This window comes from Populus alba, chromosome 2, assembly GCF_005239225.2.
Source record: "Populus alba chromosome 2, ASM523922v2, whole genome shotgun sequence".
Taxonomy (NCBI): domain Eukaryota; kingdom Viridiplantae; phylum Streptophyta; class Magnoliopsida; order Malpighiales; family Salicaceae; genus Populus; species Populus alba.
Window position 1 is genome coordinate 2,850,471 of NC_133285.1, and position 15,681 is coordinate 2,866,151.

At 32.6% G+C, this 15,681-nt stretch overlaps 1 protein-coding gene across 1 annotated transcript; it reads left to right on the forward strand.

Annotated features, from left to right (window-relative positions):
- The first annotated feature begins 7,073 nt into the window (after positions 1 to 7,073).
- Positions 7,074 to 8,388, forward strand: LOC118049259 (uncharacterized). The gene is made up of 2 exons (XM_035059209.1): positions 7,074 to 7,412; positions 7,732 to 8,388. Exons 1-2 carry the CDS (start codon positions 7,074 to 7,076, stop codon positions 8,386 to 8,388), a joined length of 996 nt encoding a protein of 331 aa, XP_034915100.1.
- The last annotated feature ends 7,293 nt before the right edge of the window (positions 8,389 to 15,681 follow it).

Genomic DNA, 15,681 nt, shown 5'->3' on the forward strand with positions numbered 1-15,681 from the left:
CAACCGTTATAACAAATTAAAACAGGTATAATTAGAAACCTAAATTTAAGAGATTTTATTTGTAATTTAGAGATAATGTATCTTATTTTATTAATTAATTTTATTAATGAGAATAATAATTTTGTTTGATTTTTTGCAAATTAGTTGTTAAATATAGCTTTTATCACATCCTAATATTTTTAATTATTAATGTAATGTATTTTATTTTAAATTTATTAAATGGGTGAGGTATAAAAAAAAAATATACTGAGAGAGGGGGTTGAGATTATTGCAATACAGAGCATGAAAAATGTTGTGGAAAGTAGCCTAACTACTACTGTTGCAAAACTATTGCTTTCTTTGCTGTAACTAGGAAAAATGTTGCAAAACAGAGCATGCAAAAAGATGTAAAAAGGACCATAAGGTTCCTCATAACGTTCCTAGCTAGCTCGACCATAAGGTTAATTTAGGCTATGTTAATGTAGATATCGTAATTAACATGCAATCAAGCTCATGATGAGAGACCTCAGCAGGAACACAATGGACAAAGTGGGGGAAGTTCTAGGGTGGGTGAATCATCGTTCTCTAATGAAATTCTTGATGCAGAGCCCTCTACACAAAGACTCCTACATTCAAAGGGTTAAGCTCACTGCTAGCTTGAGAATTGGTTTGATGAAAGGGTGGCTTGCGAATGTTATGTGATGTCAGGATGTAAGGAGGGAGAAAAGAAAGGATAAAAGGGCACAGTCCTATCGAGGATTTACAAAAAGTAATGTTAGCTAGTCAAAGAGTATAATTAATTAAAGATTATTTAGCTTGAATTTGAACAAGATGGAACCTAATATACGAGAAAAAGTGACGGATTGTTTAAAGTCAAATTTGTCATATTTCACAATATGGTCTCCAGCATATATGTTAGGAATTGACAAAGAGCGAATCTCGCATCGATTAAGCATATTTACTAACTAGTTACAAAAACCGGAAAAGACTAGGGAGGGAGCTTTCTTTGCAGTAGCCTTCTTATCATTTGTGCAATTTCAACAATTTTTTAGTTATGGCACTACTTCTATGCGTCACCATGCTTCTATATATTTAGGTGTACATTTGTTGAGCTTCATCTTCATTCTTTTGCAGGAGCCCTTACTCAATTTGGTGTTGCTACAGTCTCTGCTGAAAATATTGGGGAAGTGGAAGCGTCATATAGCTATGGTATTTTAAACATTGTCCTGGTATATTAGTTCATGATGCAAAAATGCTTAAACACATACATGCTGATGCTTACACTGGATTTTTCTCAAATTCAGTAATATTTTTAGTTAATGTTAAATTAAATCACATCTTATGATATCTCAATTAGAGAACGTAAAAACAATTAGCAATAAAAGATGTATTGTAAGAGTTTTTCATTTTTAAATTATTAGCTAGTTATTAATGAAGTTATTTTGATAATTTGTTATATAAAGTTTTAAATATAGATTAAGAAATATATTAAATAATATTCTAATTTTTTTGGTTTTAATTATGTTAAATAGATTAATATGGACGATCGATCATGGATGTATCGTCGTCGTAGGGATGGTCATATTTGTCCGGAATTTATTGCGGGTGTACGAAGATTTATCAATTTTGCATTTTCAATTGATGAAAATGTATCTGGAGGTAAAATTAGATGTCCTTGTGTTAGGTGCAAAAATCAGAAGTTTTTAATGGAAGAAGATGTTTATAAGCACCTGTTTTCAAGAGGATTTTTACCTGATTATGAAAATTGAACTGTACATGGAGAGCCTTATGTTTCAGAACCAATAATTGCTGGACCTTCATCAGTTGGGTGTCATGTTGTGAATGATGTTTTTGAAGAAAATTCATATAGGAATATGGTTCTGCATGCAATGGGGGTTGGTGATACATACTCTAATGATAAGGTTTCTAGTCCTATGGTAGCAGAAGAACTTCCGAATCCAGAGGCAGATAAATTTTATAAATTACTTAAAGCTGCAGAGGAGTCTTTATGGGATGGGTGTACCAAGCAATCTAAATTATCTACTTGTGTATAATTGCTTAAATTTGACTCAGATTGCCTTCAACAAATTTACTGAATTTACAAAAAGTTGCATGCCTGATAATGGAAATTTGGTTTCAAGTTTCTATGATGCCAAGAAATTTATGCTGCCACTTAGACTTGGTTATGATAAATATGATGTGTGTCCTAATTATTGTATGTTGTACTATGGGGTAGATGCAATGAAAACAAATTGTGACTTTTGTGGAAGTTTACGATACAAACCTAGAAATCCCACTAGTAAAGGTTCTAATAAGTCAGAGAAACAACTCTGATACTTTCCCTTGACACCAAGATTTCAGAGGCTATTCATGTCTCCACATCATGCCAAAGATATGACATGGCATCATTTTCATAGGTCCGATGATGGAGTTATGGTGCATCCATCTGACAGGGAGGCATGGAAGAAGTTTAATCAAGACCATCAAGACTTTGCATCAGATCCATAAAATATTCGATTAGGATTATGCACTGATGGTTTTAGTCCATTTAACATGTCTTCAAATGTCTACTCTTGTTAACCCTCTTCCCTAACTCGCAAGCACCGTGAGACCCTCTCTCACTGCCAAGGCCTTTATTTTTTTTTGTTGCATCATGTCGTCCACTCAATGTTTTTAGAAAAAATCAGATAACAAGTCGCACGCGGGCCAAATATTTTTTTCTCTTACAAAAGTTTTGTACATGCAGGTGCAGGTTTTTTCAATGTAATTTTTTATATAAAATAATTTAAAGTGAAAACTGAAAAGTTTTTATATATATATATATATATATATAAAATCAAATAAATCAAAAACTATATGTGGTATTAACGATAACTAAAAAAATAAAATAAAAAAAATTAAATATGTTAATAAATGAAACATTTATTCAGTTGTGTTTATTAAAATTAATTTTTATTCAATTAAATGATATTAAAATTAGACACATATATTAAATTGATTAAATAAAATAAAAGTGAAAAACAATATCATATAAGAGGTTGCATATATCAGAAATATTATTTTAAAATAAATATTTTTTATTTTTAAAAATAAAGTTCTTGTATACAAAAATGTTAAAAATAAAATTATTGATGAATCAGAATAATTTCGTCAAAAAATTAAATACACACAACACCATTAAAAATCAATCTCTCTCTCTCTCTCTCTCTCTCTCTCTCTCTCTATATATATATATATATATATATATATATATATAAGTTAAATAAGCAAAAAAAAATATCAATGAGGGATATTAATCGAAACATGAATTTTTTTAAAAAATACAAGTAAAGGAAAACAATATTAGAAAACAATAATTTGTTCGGTTATTATGGCTTAACTTGTTAAACTTGCGACTCAGATAATAAACTCAACTAGGTTCAATATTTCTTTCTTTAAATTTATATTTAATTTTTTTTAAAAAAAAACAAGAGCAAAAAAGACCCAGACTCATGAGATTAGTGAAATAAAGAGCCATGAGTGCTGACGGGCTTGGGCTTATTTTTATTTTTTTTTTAATTTTAAAGTGTCAGCTGTGCCTTTTTTTTTTTAAAAAAAAAAAATATAAGTGGGTGATATGGCAGGCGATATGTCATCTACAAACCCAAATTTTGGTCACTATGATGGTGACCGAAAAAATCAGGGTACCTTGTCTTTTGTTTACAAAACACAATTTACAAGCTATTTTAACTTAAAAATAATTCACAAACACCTACAAACCATTCCATCAACTCTAAATACCTAATAAATAATAATAGAAAAAACCTGAAATCAAACCAGCTTAATGTTGGCTTTCTTGCTCAAATTTAATTTTTAATCCAATACAGAGACTCTAAAGAATAGCCATAAAATTTCTCTCTCATTTCATGAAACTCGTGGACATCAAGAAAACCCATTTTAAAATATTAAGCCAAGAATATTTGCTTTTAAGTATTTAATTTATATTCATATGCATATAATAGTATCCATGTGTGTGTATGTATTTTTTAATTTAATAAACCCATAAATTATAATAAACTCTAATATTTTTAATAATTAATTATAAAATAAATAAAACTAAAATTAGACAGTGTTTTGGTCTGAACCCTTTGTTCCTCCTCCTTTTGCTTCTTCTCATCTTTCACTTTTTTGAATTGCTTGTTCTCTCTCGGTATTTGTCTATTAATAAATAGAGAAAAATAAGTTGTTAATAGTTATATCATTAATAAAAACAAATTATACTTGTGATTAGTTGTTATGCCTCGCATTGTTATTGGTCGTCTAGGCTGGTAGATTCCCTTCTTGAGGGGATTGTTTTTATATAAAACGATAGGCGTCGTATTGATAATGAGCAATATTTTTGATAATAAGCAAGTTGATAATGAGCAATATTAATTGTATTTAAACTTGTAACTTTGCATTGTGTATGCTAATTTATAGATTTTCTGTGAGTCCAGTAGCTCAATATTTTTTTTTTTTTTTTTTTTTTTTTTGAGAATCGAGAGAAAGGGGTAGTCCAATTGGATTGCCATGTAAGCGTGTGTTTAAGAAAAATAAAAAATCCTCATGCTTGGGCCAAGCCCAGGTTTCAGGCACTGGAAGTCCGATACTTGGGCCAATGGAGTGTAGTAGTGCCCAGTTCTTAAGCCAAGTCTAAGCGCCAACACTGGGCAGGCACCTCCCCAGCGTTTTGGTAGGACCTCAATATTTTTTCATTTCCCAGGACCCATAAAAGGCTTTCTTCAGGTAGCCCTTTTCTAACCCAAGATTCTCACATAGCAAGTCTAGAAGTTGCTCAGCAAGTTTCTCCACTTCCAGTGCAATCTCCTTCATTACCTTCCTGTTAAGTTCACAAAAACAAGTAAGCAAAGAATATTAAATGATCATCATTAGTCAATAAGCACTTCTTTTCCTGGCAACTTATTTAAATACCTTGGTTTTTGTGTTTGCTTTTTGTGTTTTTGATTTGGTGTTAAATACCTTGGCACTTCTTTTCTTTTTGTGAACAAAGATAAGGATAGGGGTGTTGGGGAATCCGACCGGTGATGTACTAATAATTGCTCATAGGAGGGTAAGCATACTAACACAATATTTAATGTGGTTGACTTTAGAATTGGGTCATTGATAGCCAAGAATAAAACAATGCTTTTCAAGTGGATTTGGAGGCTCTCTCTTCCTGGTAATGATTTATGATAGAAGATGATATTCAACAAATTCAAGCCGGTGTTTAAAAATGGTTTCCCTATTTTTAGTAGAAGATTGTCTTGTATCTGAAGGGATATCACATCCCTTATGACCTCAACAGACTCTGTCTCTTTAGCTTTAGCTAATAATTGCAGATTTATAGTGGGAAATGACTCTCTAACTCGATACTGGTCTGATGTTTGGTTTAATAGCTCTTCATTAAAAGTTATTTACCCACGACTCTACATTCTTTTCACTAAATCGAATGCCACAATTGCTGATATGGGAAATTGGGAGCAAGGGGAATGGAAATGGGAGTTAGCTTAGAGGAGACAATTGTTCTTCTTTGAAACTGAGCAGGTTGTCTACCTTTCTCATCTCTAGAAAGCTTTCGGCTAAAAGCAACAACTTCAGATAAGAAAGTTTAGTCCTCTTCAACAGATGGAGGTTATACACTTAAAACTTGTTCTTTACTTATTGACAGAATTGTGAATCCAGGGCTTAGAACTTTTAAGGCTTCGATATGGCAAAAAAGGTCCCTCCTAAGGTTCAATCTTTTCTTTGGCTAGCTGTTTAGAATAGATTATGCAACAAGGATTTCTTACTTTGCCGTAATATAATCCCAGTTGATCAAGCCTTTTGTATCTTTTATGAAAATGAGATTGAGACTTCAAATCATCTTCTCCTCCATTGTAGACTAGTGTGGAAACTATAGATGAAATTTTTGGATTGTTAGGGTATTAGTGGTTGCCTTCCCTGCTGTATGGATGATCTTTTATATTAATAGCGCAACCTAGTGTTTGGAAAATTCTAGCATAAAGCTTGGTCTATGCTTTCTTGTTGTGTTAGTTGGAGTATATGGCTTATGAAGAAGAAGGTAATCTTTAATGATGGACACTACCAGAAATACGCTTTCTTGTTGTGTTTCTGACTTTCGCTGTCGCGGATGTTGTCTCCCTAGCATTCTCCTTGACTTCACTTACGGTGTTTCTCTCTTTGTTGACCTCTCGATTTGAGCTCCAATATTTCCGCATCGCTCTTTCCTCGAAATCCTACCGTTGGCTTCACCTTCCTCTTCTTATCAATGATGACGAGCATGCTATCCTTTGGGTCAACAATTTTAATACTCGTTCAATCAGGGACAAAGTTAACAACATTACTCCTTTCCGTTGCTTCGTTTCTTCCTGTCTTGGTATTTACAATAATGCAATTCCGTCTTTACGTCTCATTTCTGGACTCTTCCTACGGCATTCTCAAGACAAACTGGAAAGCTCTGGCACCGTTTCTTGTCCCTTGCCAACCACGGGAGAAAAAGCTCCGTCGAGTTGATTAATATGGGAGATTTAACTGGCATAGAGGTTATTCCATTTTCTTGATGGTTTGAACCTTTTCCATAGATCATTTATATATTGTGTTTTATTGCATGTATGGTTGTGATTCAGTTTCGTGCTATTTATGCTGTTTTCAATGCCGGCCTTGAAGCCAGTACTTGTTATATAAAATTTTTATTTCCCCCAATCAAGAAAAAAAATTCTTTTTATTAAATAAATAAAAAATAAAACCATCGCCTATCGACAATATTTATGTGTTTCCGCTGTTTTCAATGACGGCCTTGAAGCCAGTATGTAATATATATAGTTTGTCACAGGTTGGCATTTGAATGGTATGATTACAGGCCTTCAAGCTTGCTTCAATCAGTTTCATGGTAATAAAATTGGATGTAAATTATAAATGTTTAATGTGTGGTCGTTCTGGATTATAAATATTTAATGTGTGTTTGAATTAGAATTATAATTTTCTCGTGTTTTGTGAACATTCACCAGCTCACAATCACCCACACAACATAAAATAATAATAAAAAATGAGACCAGTAAGCAAAACTAGCCGATCATATGTACAGATATTTTTCTAGGGAGGAGCAGATCCCATTGTTGATTGCAACCAGAAATGGAATAGAAGAGATTGTGTGGGAGATAATAAAACTATATCCCCATGCTGTTGAGAAGCTCAATGACAAGGGTCAGAGCATTTTGGATGTGGCCGTCATCCATCGCCAGAAAAAGATCTTCAATCTTGTGAAGCAACAGAAAATACCATTGGCTAGACTGCGACGAGTTATTGATAAGAAGGGGAACACATTGTTGCACCATGTTGCAGTTATGACGGAACACAGTGGAGCAACCAAGCCTGGGCCTGCACATCAACTTCAGGATGAGTTGCAATGGTTTGAGGTGAGACCTTTTCATCCCTTGTCTTTACCTCCTGATAAAAATTATTCATGAACTTTGTACCATCTTATACATCTTGTGTATAAGAACACCACCCTATCAAAATATTTGTTTCAACCATATTATCCAATCCAATTAACGTATATATCGAACCTAAATAAGACATCAGGCTGAACAAGTTCTCCTTACCACATGAACCAACTAGTTTGAGGAAAACTTAACTATTAAAATATTATCTGCACTCTAGTAATTTCATTTCTATAATATCTAGTTTGATTTAGAACTCCTTATAATGATCATGTTTATCTCCCAATTATTGCAGCAAGTAAGGGAGGTAATTCCTTCTCATTATGTCACGCTTCGGAACGATGAAGGCAAGACTGCAGAAGAGCTCTTCATAGAGAGTCACCAGGACCAACTGAACAGTGCGCGAACGTGGATCAAGGAAACAACTCAGTCTTGTTCCACAGTAGCTGCAATTGTTGCTACTTTTGTCTTTGCTGCTGCCTATACTGTGCCTGGCGGTTCTGATGAGAATGGCAAGCCCAATCTCATCAAATCTCCTTATTTTCTGACTTTCGCTGTGGCGGATGTTGTCTCCCTAGCATTCTCCTTGACGTCACTTACGGTGTTTCTCTCTTTGTTGACCTCTCGATTTGAGCTCCAAGATTTCCACATCGCTCTTCCTCGAAAACTTACCGTTGGCTTCACCTTCCTCTTTTTATCAATGATGACGAGCATGCTATCCTTTGGGTCAACAATTTTAATACTCGTTCAATCAGGGACAAAGTTAACAACATTACTCCTTTCCGTTGCTTCATTTCTTCCTGTCTTGGTATTTACAATAATGCAATTCCGTCTTTACGTCTCATTTCTGGACTCTACCTACGACATTCTCAAGACAAACTGGAAAGCTCTCCTATCGTTTCGTGTCTCTTGCCTGCTACCATGGGGGAAAAAGCTCCGTCGAGTTGATTAATATGGGAGACTAAAGTGGCATTTAATTTATTTTAATTTTATTTTATTGTAAAATAAAATAAAAATAATATATGAAGAAATTTGATTGTAGAAATTTTAGTTTCTACATATATCCCTTCGAGATAAGTTTACTTACATTTAAAAATAATTGGACATGTCTTAAAATATAATTGAGAGGGTTTTACACTTTGCATATATTTTTTGATTAAAAGTTGTTTTGATCATACTAAATTTTCATAATAAATAGATATATTTTATTGTGAAAATAAAAATATAAAAGTTAAAATTAAAAATTTAAGGACCAATTTTGATTGATATTTATCAAATCAAATAATAAAGTTAAAGTTTAGTATTCTATTTGAAACAATTGCATATTTTAGGGACTAAATAAAATTTATCCATATGCATGAATAGAGACCAACAACTTTGACCAGCACGAGACTTCTTTTTATCGAAAATAATTACTGTGACATTTTTTTTTTGAAGGTATTGTCTTCTTTAATTAAAAATTGCAATCCTTATATGATTTGACTAATAATTAGAGAGAGGTTGGTAGTGAATTATTTTTTATTTAAAAATATATTAAAATAATATTTATTATTATTAAGTTTTTAAAAATTATTTTTTTATATCAGTATATTAAAATAATTTAAAAATATTAAAAAATATATTTATTTATAGTAAAAAAAAATAAAAAAATTTAAATTATTTTAAAAATACTTTTAAAATACAAAAATAAATAACTCCCTAGTAATTACAACATATAAAAGTTGTGACCCTTTTTTCTCCTTGCTTTCAACCGTGCCCTCCATCCTTTGTTAATTTCATTATTTTAAAAATCTCCTTACTGGTAAACGGCTATGCTTAATTGACTTTCTTTCCTGAATGAATTAATTGCTGAGACAGAGGAAAAGAATTTCCAGTACTGGTAGCCGACTTAGCTTAATTGAATTTTTTTTTTCCCGAATGAATTGTCCAGCATTAATGAATTGATAAGATAGAGAGCACACTAATTTCCAGCAACTGTAGCCGACTTTGCTTAATTGAACTAGGAAATTTGTTATTTTCAATTAGGCAAAAGTTCACAGGCTTTTGATTCTCCTAATCAGGCAAGAGTCCACTCATTAGAGTAAGTGGCTATAAAAATCACACCTGTCCCTTCTTCTTTTTTACAGACAGTTCCGCCTCCAATCAGCCAGGCAACCAATCTTAGTAGGTGCGTGTCAATCTTCTTCCTTAGCAGCAACAAGTTGCTGCTTCTCGAAGGAATCAGCCGTATCGTTTCTTGGAGGTGGCAGAGGAGGCGGTCGACCAGGAAAGATTTTTTTTTCTTGGATCAGGAAAGGATCCCTATGGTGGCTATAAAAGAGAATTATGTTTCTCTTATTTGTGTTGCAAATAGAGCAGTGCAGCCTTGCAATTCATCGTCCCTTTATTAGTTGTGCAACCTCCACACCAAACAGCTTGGTGTCAAGAGACTTTAGTCTTATTTGCTGGTGCCATAAACTCCTTTATAATCCAACTGGTAACAAGCTTTGCTGAGACGTTATGCACAAGACAAGCTCCTTTTATTTGATGGTAGCATAGACCCTTCATCCTTGTGCATGGTTACTTTTTTTTTTTTTTTTGGGTGAAGTACGTTGGCTTGCTCTCATGATCTCCGTTGCTTATTCTCTGTTTCAGATAGTGAGAGCGAGAAGGCGCCGATCATCTATAATGTGGAGCCAAGATTTTCTAAATGAAGAGGCAAGTTACTAATAACTACTTGATATTATATATTATATAAATATATATTATATATAAAGAAATCAATTTAAAATGCATGTATTAACTCATATCAAGTAAAATTAATTTAAAAATATTTTTAAAATGAAAAAAAAACTTATATTATAATTGTTCTTTAGAGTTTTTATATTTTGAAACTGTTTCGTAATAACTTTATTTTTAATTTCATTAAAGATATTATTTCTCAATATATATAATCAAACTTTCATTTATCTATTTCTAAATCTTCTAGAGACTAGTGAAGTTATTAGCAACAATTCTTTGTTGACTTGTTGTTTTATACAAGTGAGTTAAATATAAATATTAATATATTTTTTTAATTTTAAAATTTTTTTTATTGTGTTCGTAATTTTTTTAGTTATCCAGTACTTCATTTTTTAATCACTAGTAAGTTTTATCACCATCATTTTTCATATGAAATTCATAACAAAATACATATTAATTCATCAAAACTCATTTTAATTTATATTCATATGCATATAATAGTATCCATACACATATTAATTTAACAAACCTATAAAATTATAATAAACTCTAATATTTTTAATAATTAATTATAAATGAATAAAACTAGAATTAGACAATGGAATAAATACAAAAAATAAAGGAAACTCACCTAAAACATGAAGCACAAGAGGTTACTTGCTTAACTAATTAATAGTTTAGGACTTGAAAAGAAATTTTATAGAAGAAAGAGAGGTAGGGATAATAGTTCAAAAAGAAAAAAGAAGAGCTGGGATTAATTAGTAACTAACAAAGAAAATTAAATTTGTTAAGTTATTATATTAAAATTCTAATATAAAAAATATTTTGAAAAAAAAAAGAAGAAGATTAAGTGGGCAATTGCCCCCTCTTTCCCCTATGTAGCTCCGCCACTGCGTATAATCTCCTTGTCACATGTGGGCACGAGATGTTGGGTCGTGGGAGTCGCCACCTAGTTGATTGGTTTAAGGTCACCAGGAAAACCAAGTATACTGGTTTTATCAAAGATAATAAGAGTAAATGACTGGTTGTAGTTAAGGAAGATATTAGAACCCCAAACGCACTCTACCTAAGATAAGTTGCATTGTTTGGTCTGAATGTGACTTAAAGGTTTCAATGGATTCCTAGCTAATGGTCTATCAATGGCTTGGGGTAAATATTTACTCATACGAATGCGATGAAAAATACTCAATTAAAATTGATGCATATTCAGAATAATATCACAGCATTTACCATTAATTCTCATAAATTAAAAATTTAGAGGTTATTGAAATAGTGGCTAAGTTCTCATGGAATTATAAACTAGTTATTAAATCCAAAATACATGTTAAAAAGTAAAACATACCATATATTTTATTTTTTAAATGAGATGTGATTTTTGGATTTGTGAGAAACTTGATCATATGCAACACAAAAAAAAATTAATTTTTTTTTCTTTTCAGTTTTAAGCATCCAAAAACATGTAAGCAAATGCAAACACACACACACATGTTTTTTTACTATATTTTACTAACATACCCTACAATTACATGTTTAATCAAAAATCAAAATTTAACAATAATTTAAACCACACTAAAAATTCAAAAAATTGCAAGATGGTCCTTCCAACGGTTGGAAACAAGTTGAAGAAATTGCTTGGAACTCAGGAGGTGTGTTGGAAGATTCTAAGAAGTGGAGTAATAGTGGCAGCGTATCTGCTGCATGCATCACAGCTTCTGTTGGCACGAGGGACCATGCACCACCGTCAGTAAAACTAGATGGGTGGATCTGAAGTAGTTAGTCCTCTTCTTCCTCCCTAGGCCAGCAGTGAATATTACCGTACGTCACCTGCAAAATAAGGAAAAACACATAAACAATTGATTTAATTTTTTTCTTCTTTCACATATCTGTTTCGTTGTTGCTTCAACCATAAACAGTGGAGGAGAGACGTGGTAGAGGTTGACGTTGCAGGTAGGAGCTGATTGTTACTGGTCTTGTTTCTACAATGAAAGTGTCATGGTGATTTGAAGGAGGGACATTGTGCTGATGATGAAGGAAACCGACATCTGTGGAGATTTTGGGGGTTCTGGAGGAGCAGACCCTGGTTTGGAGAGAAATGAGGCTCAGAGGGGAGAGGCTTGAATATGATCCTGGTTAATTATAAATATAGAAGAAAACTGCAATATTATTCCTGGCCTGCCTTGATTGTTCAAGTGTGTAGTTTCTTGACTGAAACTCTAATGCTTTTGATCTTATGTTTCACGGCAGGGGAATTACCCTTCAGCCTAGTAGCTGGTTGGTGATCATTTCCATTGCACTCTATACTTCAAGCAGAAGGAAATGATTTCCTTCAAGGACAATATATATATAGGTCATCTGCACCATTCAAGGGCAGCGTTCAATGTGCCTTGCCGCCTTTATCGTGGTGGTGAGGCGCGTGCCACCTGATAGTCAAAGGTTAAGCTCTGACCATATTTTTTTTCTTCCTTGCCTCTTTCCTCTCTTCCCTTCTCGAAAATCATGTTCGGGAGTTATTTGGATACCATGTCTCGGGTTATGAATAGAGCAAGTTCACCAAGGTTAATTCAAGTTTTTTGTCTTTGTTTATTTATTTATTTTATTTATTTTATTTTTTAATATTAGGTTGACTTGAAATTGAGTTTCATGATTTTAATTTTTACTTTATTAACAAATAAGATTATTGAGACGTTTTTAAAAACATTGTACAAATATAGTTTCATAGTATTAAGAAGTGTTCATTTTTTGTATTTAATCGTTGTTGATTTTATTTGTTTTGCTTTATTTGTTCTTGATTTTTTATTTTCTAATCATATTTTTAAATTAGCTGAGCTTATTAAATTCATTCGAGTCAATTATCAGAATTTCAGATTTTTTTCTCTCTTTTAGAACTTTTTACATTGTCTTGACATCTTTTTTATGCAGGAAAAAAAATAAAATTGGCCGACAACATTATTTCTAAAACTTAATCTAATATTTTAAGTGTTTATTTAGGTTGAGTATTTGATAAGATATTATAATTGGTTTGACCAAGAAGTAAGAAGATCAAATCTTATTATCCGTATTCTCTCTAATTATTTTTTTTTTAAAAGTACAAACAAATATAAAAGATGTTGAATAGACCACACATTAGAAGACTTCAGTATTTTAGATGAAACTCATTTCAATAAGTGTGTGTTGTTATTGTGTTGCAATATAATTTTTAAAATAAATGTTTTTTAATTGAAAATATATTAATATCTTGTTTTTCTATATATTTTTTTTATTTTTAATATTAGATCATCAAAGTCATCTATATATATATATATATATTAATGTTTTTTAGAAAAAAAAAAAACAATTAGAAATGTATTTTAAAAATAAATTGTAACACAAAAACAAAAATATTTGATAGGTGATCATTTCCATTGCACTCTATACTCCAAGCAGAGGAAATGATGCCCTTTGGCTTGTTGGAAATATATTTGTCATGAATGTACGAGAAAGCAAATGAGAACAATTAAAGTAGGATTATTCCAAAAGGAAAAGGGAAAACAAGTTCTAATTTACTTTCTTCTTTTTTGCTTGCCTATTTTAGAAGCAAGAATGTGAATCTCGATTTCAAGCTGCAATATTATGGTTTAACAAATGCAATACATTTTTCTTTTAAACTGAAACTAAGAAAAACAATCTGACAAAAATCTAATGTTATTACCTGAAGAACTTACCTGTGCATGGAGGCGAAGTCGAAGACGGTGGTTTGCTTTGAACCCTTTGTTCCTCCTCCCTCCTTTGTTTCTTCTCGTTTTTCATTTTTTTGGGTTGCCTGTTCTCTTTCTGTGTTTGTCTTTTAAATAAATAGAAAGAAAATAAGCTGTTGATAGTTATATTATTAATGAAAAGATTATGAGCAAGTTGAAAATAGTATGACACCATATTAACTGTATTTAAACTTGTCACTTTGCATTGTCATGTATGCTAATTTATAGATTTTCTATGAGTCCAGTGAGCTCAAAAAATATTTATTTTTTTGGAGTCCATTTGGATTGCCATGTAAGCGTGTGTTTAAGAAAAATAAAAATAGGACACTAGTCTGGTTGGGCTGGTCTAGTCATAAAATTAACAGATTTCTATTCAGCCAAGCCTAAACTGACAGATTTCTGTCCCAATAATGGACATAATTCTATAAGTTTAGGCCTGACCTAAAAACAGAGATTTCTATTTTTCACTTTTATTGTACCGAAAGGGGCATATTTTATATTCATAAAAAATTCCTCATGCTTGGGCCAAGCCTAGGTTTCAGGCACTGGAAGTCCGATGCTTGGGCCAATGGCGTGTAGTAGTGCCCAGCTCTCAAGCCAAGTCTAAGCGTCAACACTGGAAACCGAAACAAAGGGATTTTTAACCACCTCCCCAGCGTTTTGGAAGCCCAAAGCACCTCCCCAGCGTTTTGGAAGCCCAAAGCCTCCCCAGGAAACCCAAACAAAGGGATTTTTAACCCGTCTTCACCCGGAATGTCCAATCATGTCCCAAGAAAACACCTCAATACTTGGTGTGTTCAAATATTTTCTACACCTACTCAGCTACTCTCTACATCTACATGCAAGCATGGCACATACCAGACAGCTCTAAGATCTAACTTGTTGTTGCTGAGCCGTTGTAACTGTACCTTTCCCTATCTTTGATACTCTGTTTCCAGAAAACCTTCTCTGTTTCTTGGAAAATAAAATTCAAGAAATGGCCACCATCTATCCATCGAATCAATTTCCAGAATTACGTGCATATGTTAAGTGGGGTTCAATTTATTTGGATGTTGCAGTCTGCACTCGGGAGTTTCTTCTCCACAGGAATCTGATAGACACCGGTCAAAGTAATTGTTCATCTTTTCTTGCATTGTTCATCATTTGGATGAAGTTCAAAAAATGGTTAGACTGCAGCTGGTGACCGGGATATTCCAACGAAAAGCAATTATTTTGCTTTCGCATGGCATTTTATGGGGCATTTGGACATCAAGAAATAAACTAATTTTTGAAAACAAAAAACCGATTGGAATGCAGTGTTTACAGTACCAATCCTTATCTTTTTTGTTTTCCATTTATCTCTATGTAAAGACTATGTTTTATTCGTAAAATTTCTATTATTATAAATTAATGGGTCAAAGGTAGAAATCTTTATCATCTAATGGAGCTAGCTTTATTGCTCTCTAATTATAACATGGATCCTCATTCTATCAAACTAGACCAAAATAGTGTTGCAATTTTCGGACTGAAACTTTAATGATTTTGACTTCATGTTTCGCGGCAAGGGGGATTACCCTTTAGCCTAGTATCTGGTTAGTGATCACTTCCATTGCACTCTATACTCCAAGTAGAAGGAAATGAAGCCCCTTTAATGGCTTGTTGGAAATAGATTTCAAGGACAATCTGTCATGAACGTGAAACACATTTGTAAATTCTATGCGTCTATGTATGAACAGTTAAAGTAGGATTATTCCAAAGGGAAAAGGGAAAAAGAGGAAGAATTTACTTTCTGCTTGTTTAGTTCAGAAGCA

Bases quoted from the DNA above. Each gene is read 5' to 3' on its own strand.
- LOC118049259 (XM_035059209.1), top strand. From the start codon at position 7,074: ATGTACAGATATTTTTCTAGGGAGGAGCAGATCCCATTGTTGATTGCA. The intron at 7,413-7,731 runs GTGAGACCTTTT...CAATTATTGCAG, and splicing joins ATGAGTTGCAATGGTTTGAG to CAAGTAAGGGAGGTAATTCC.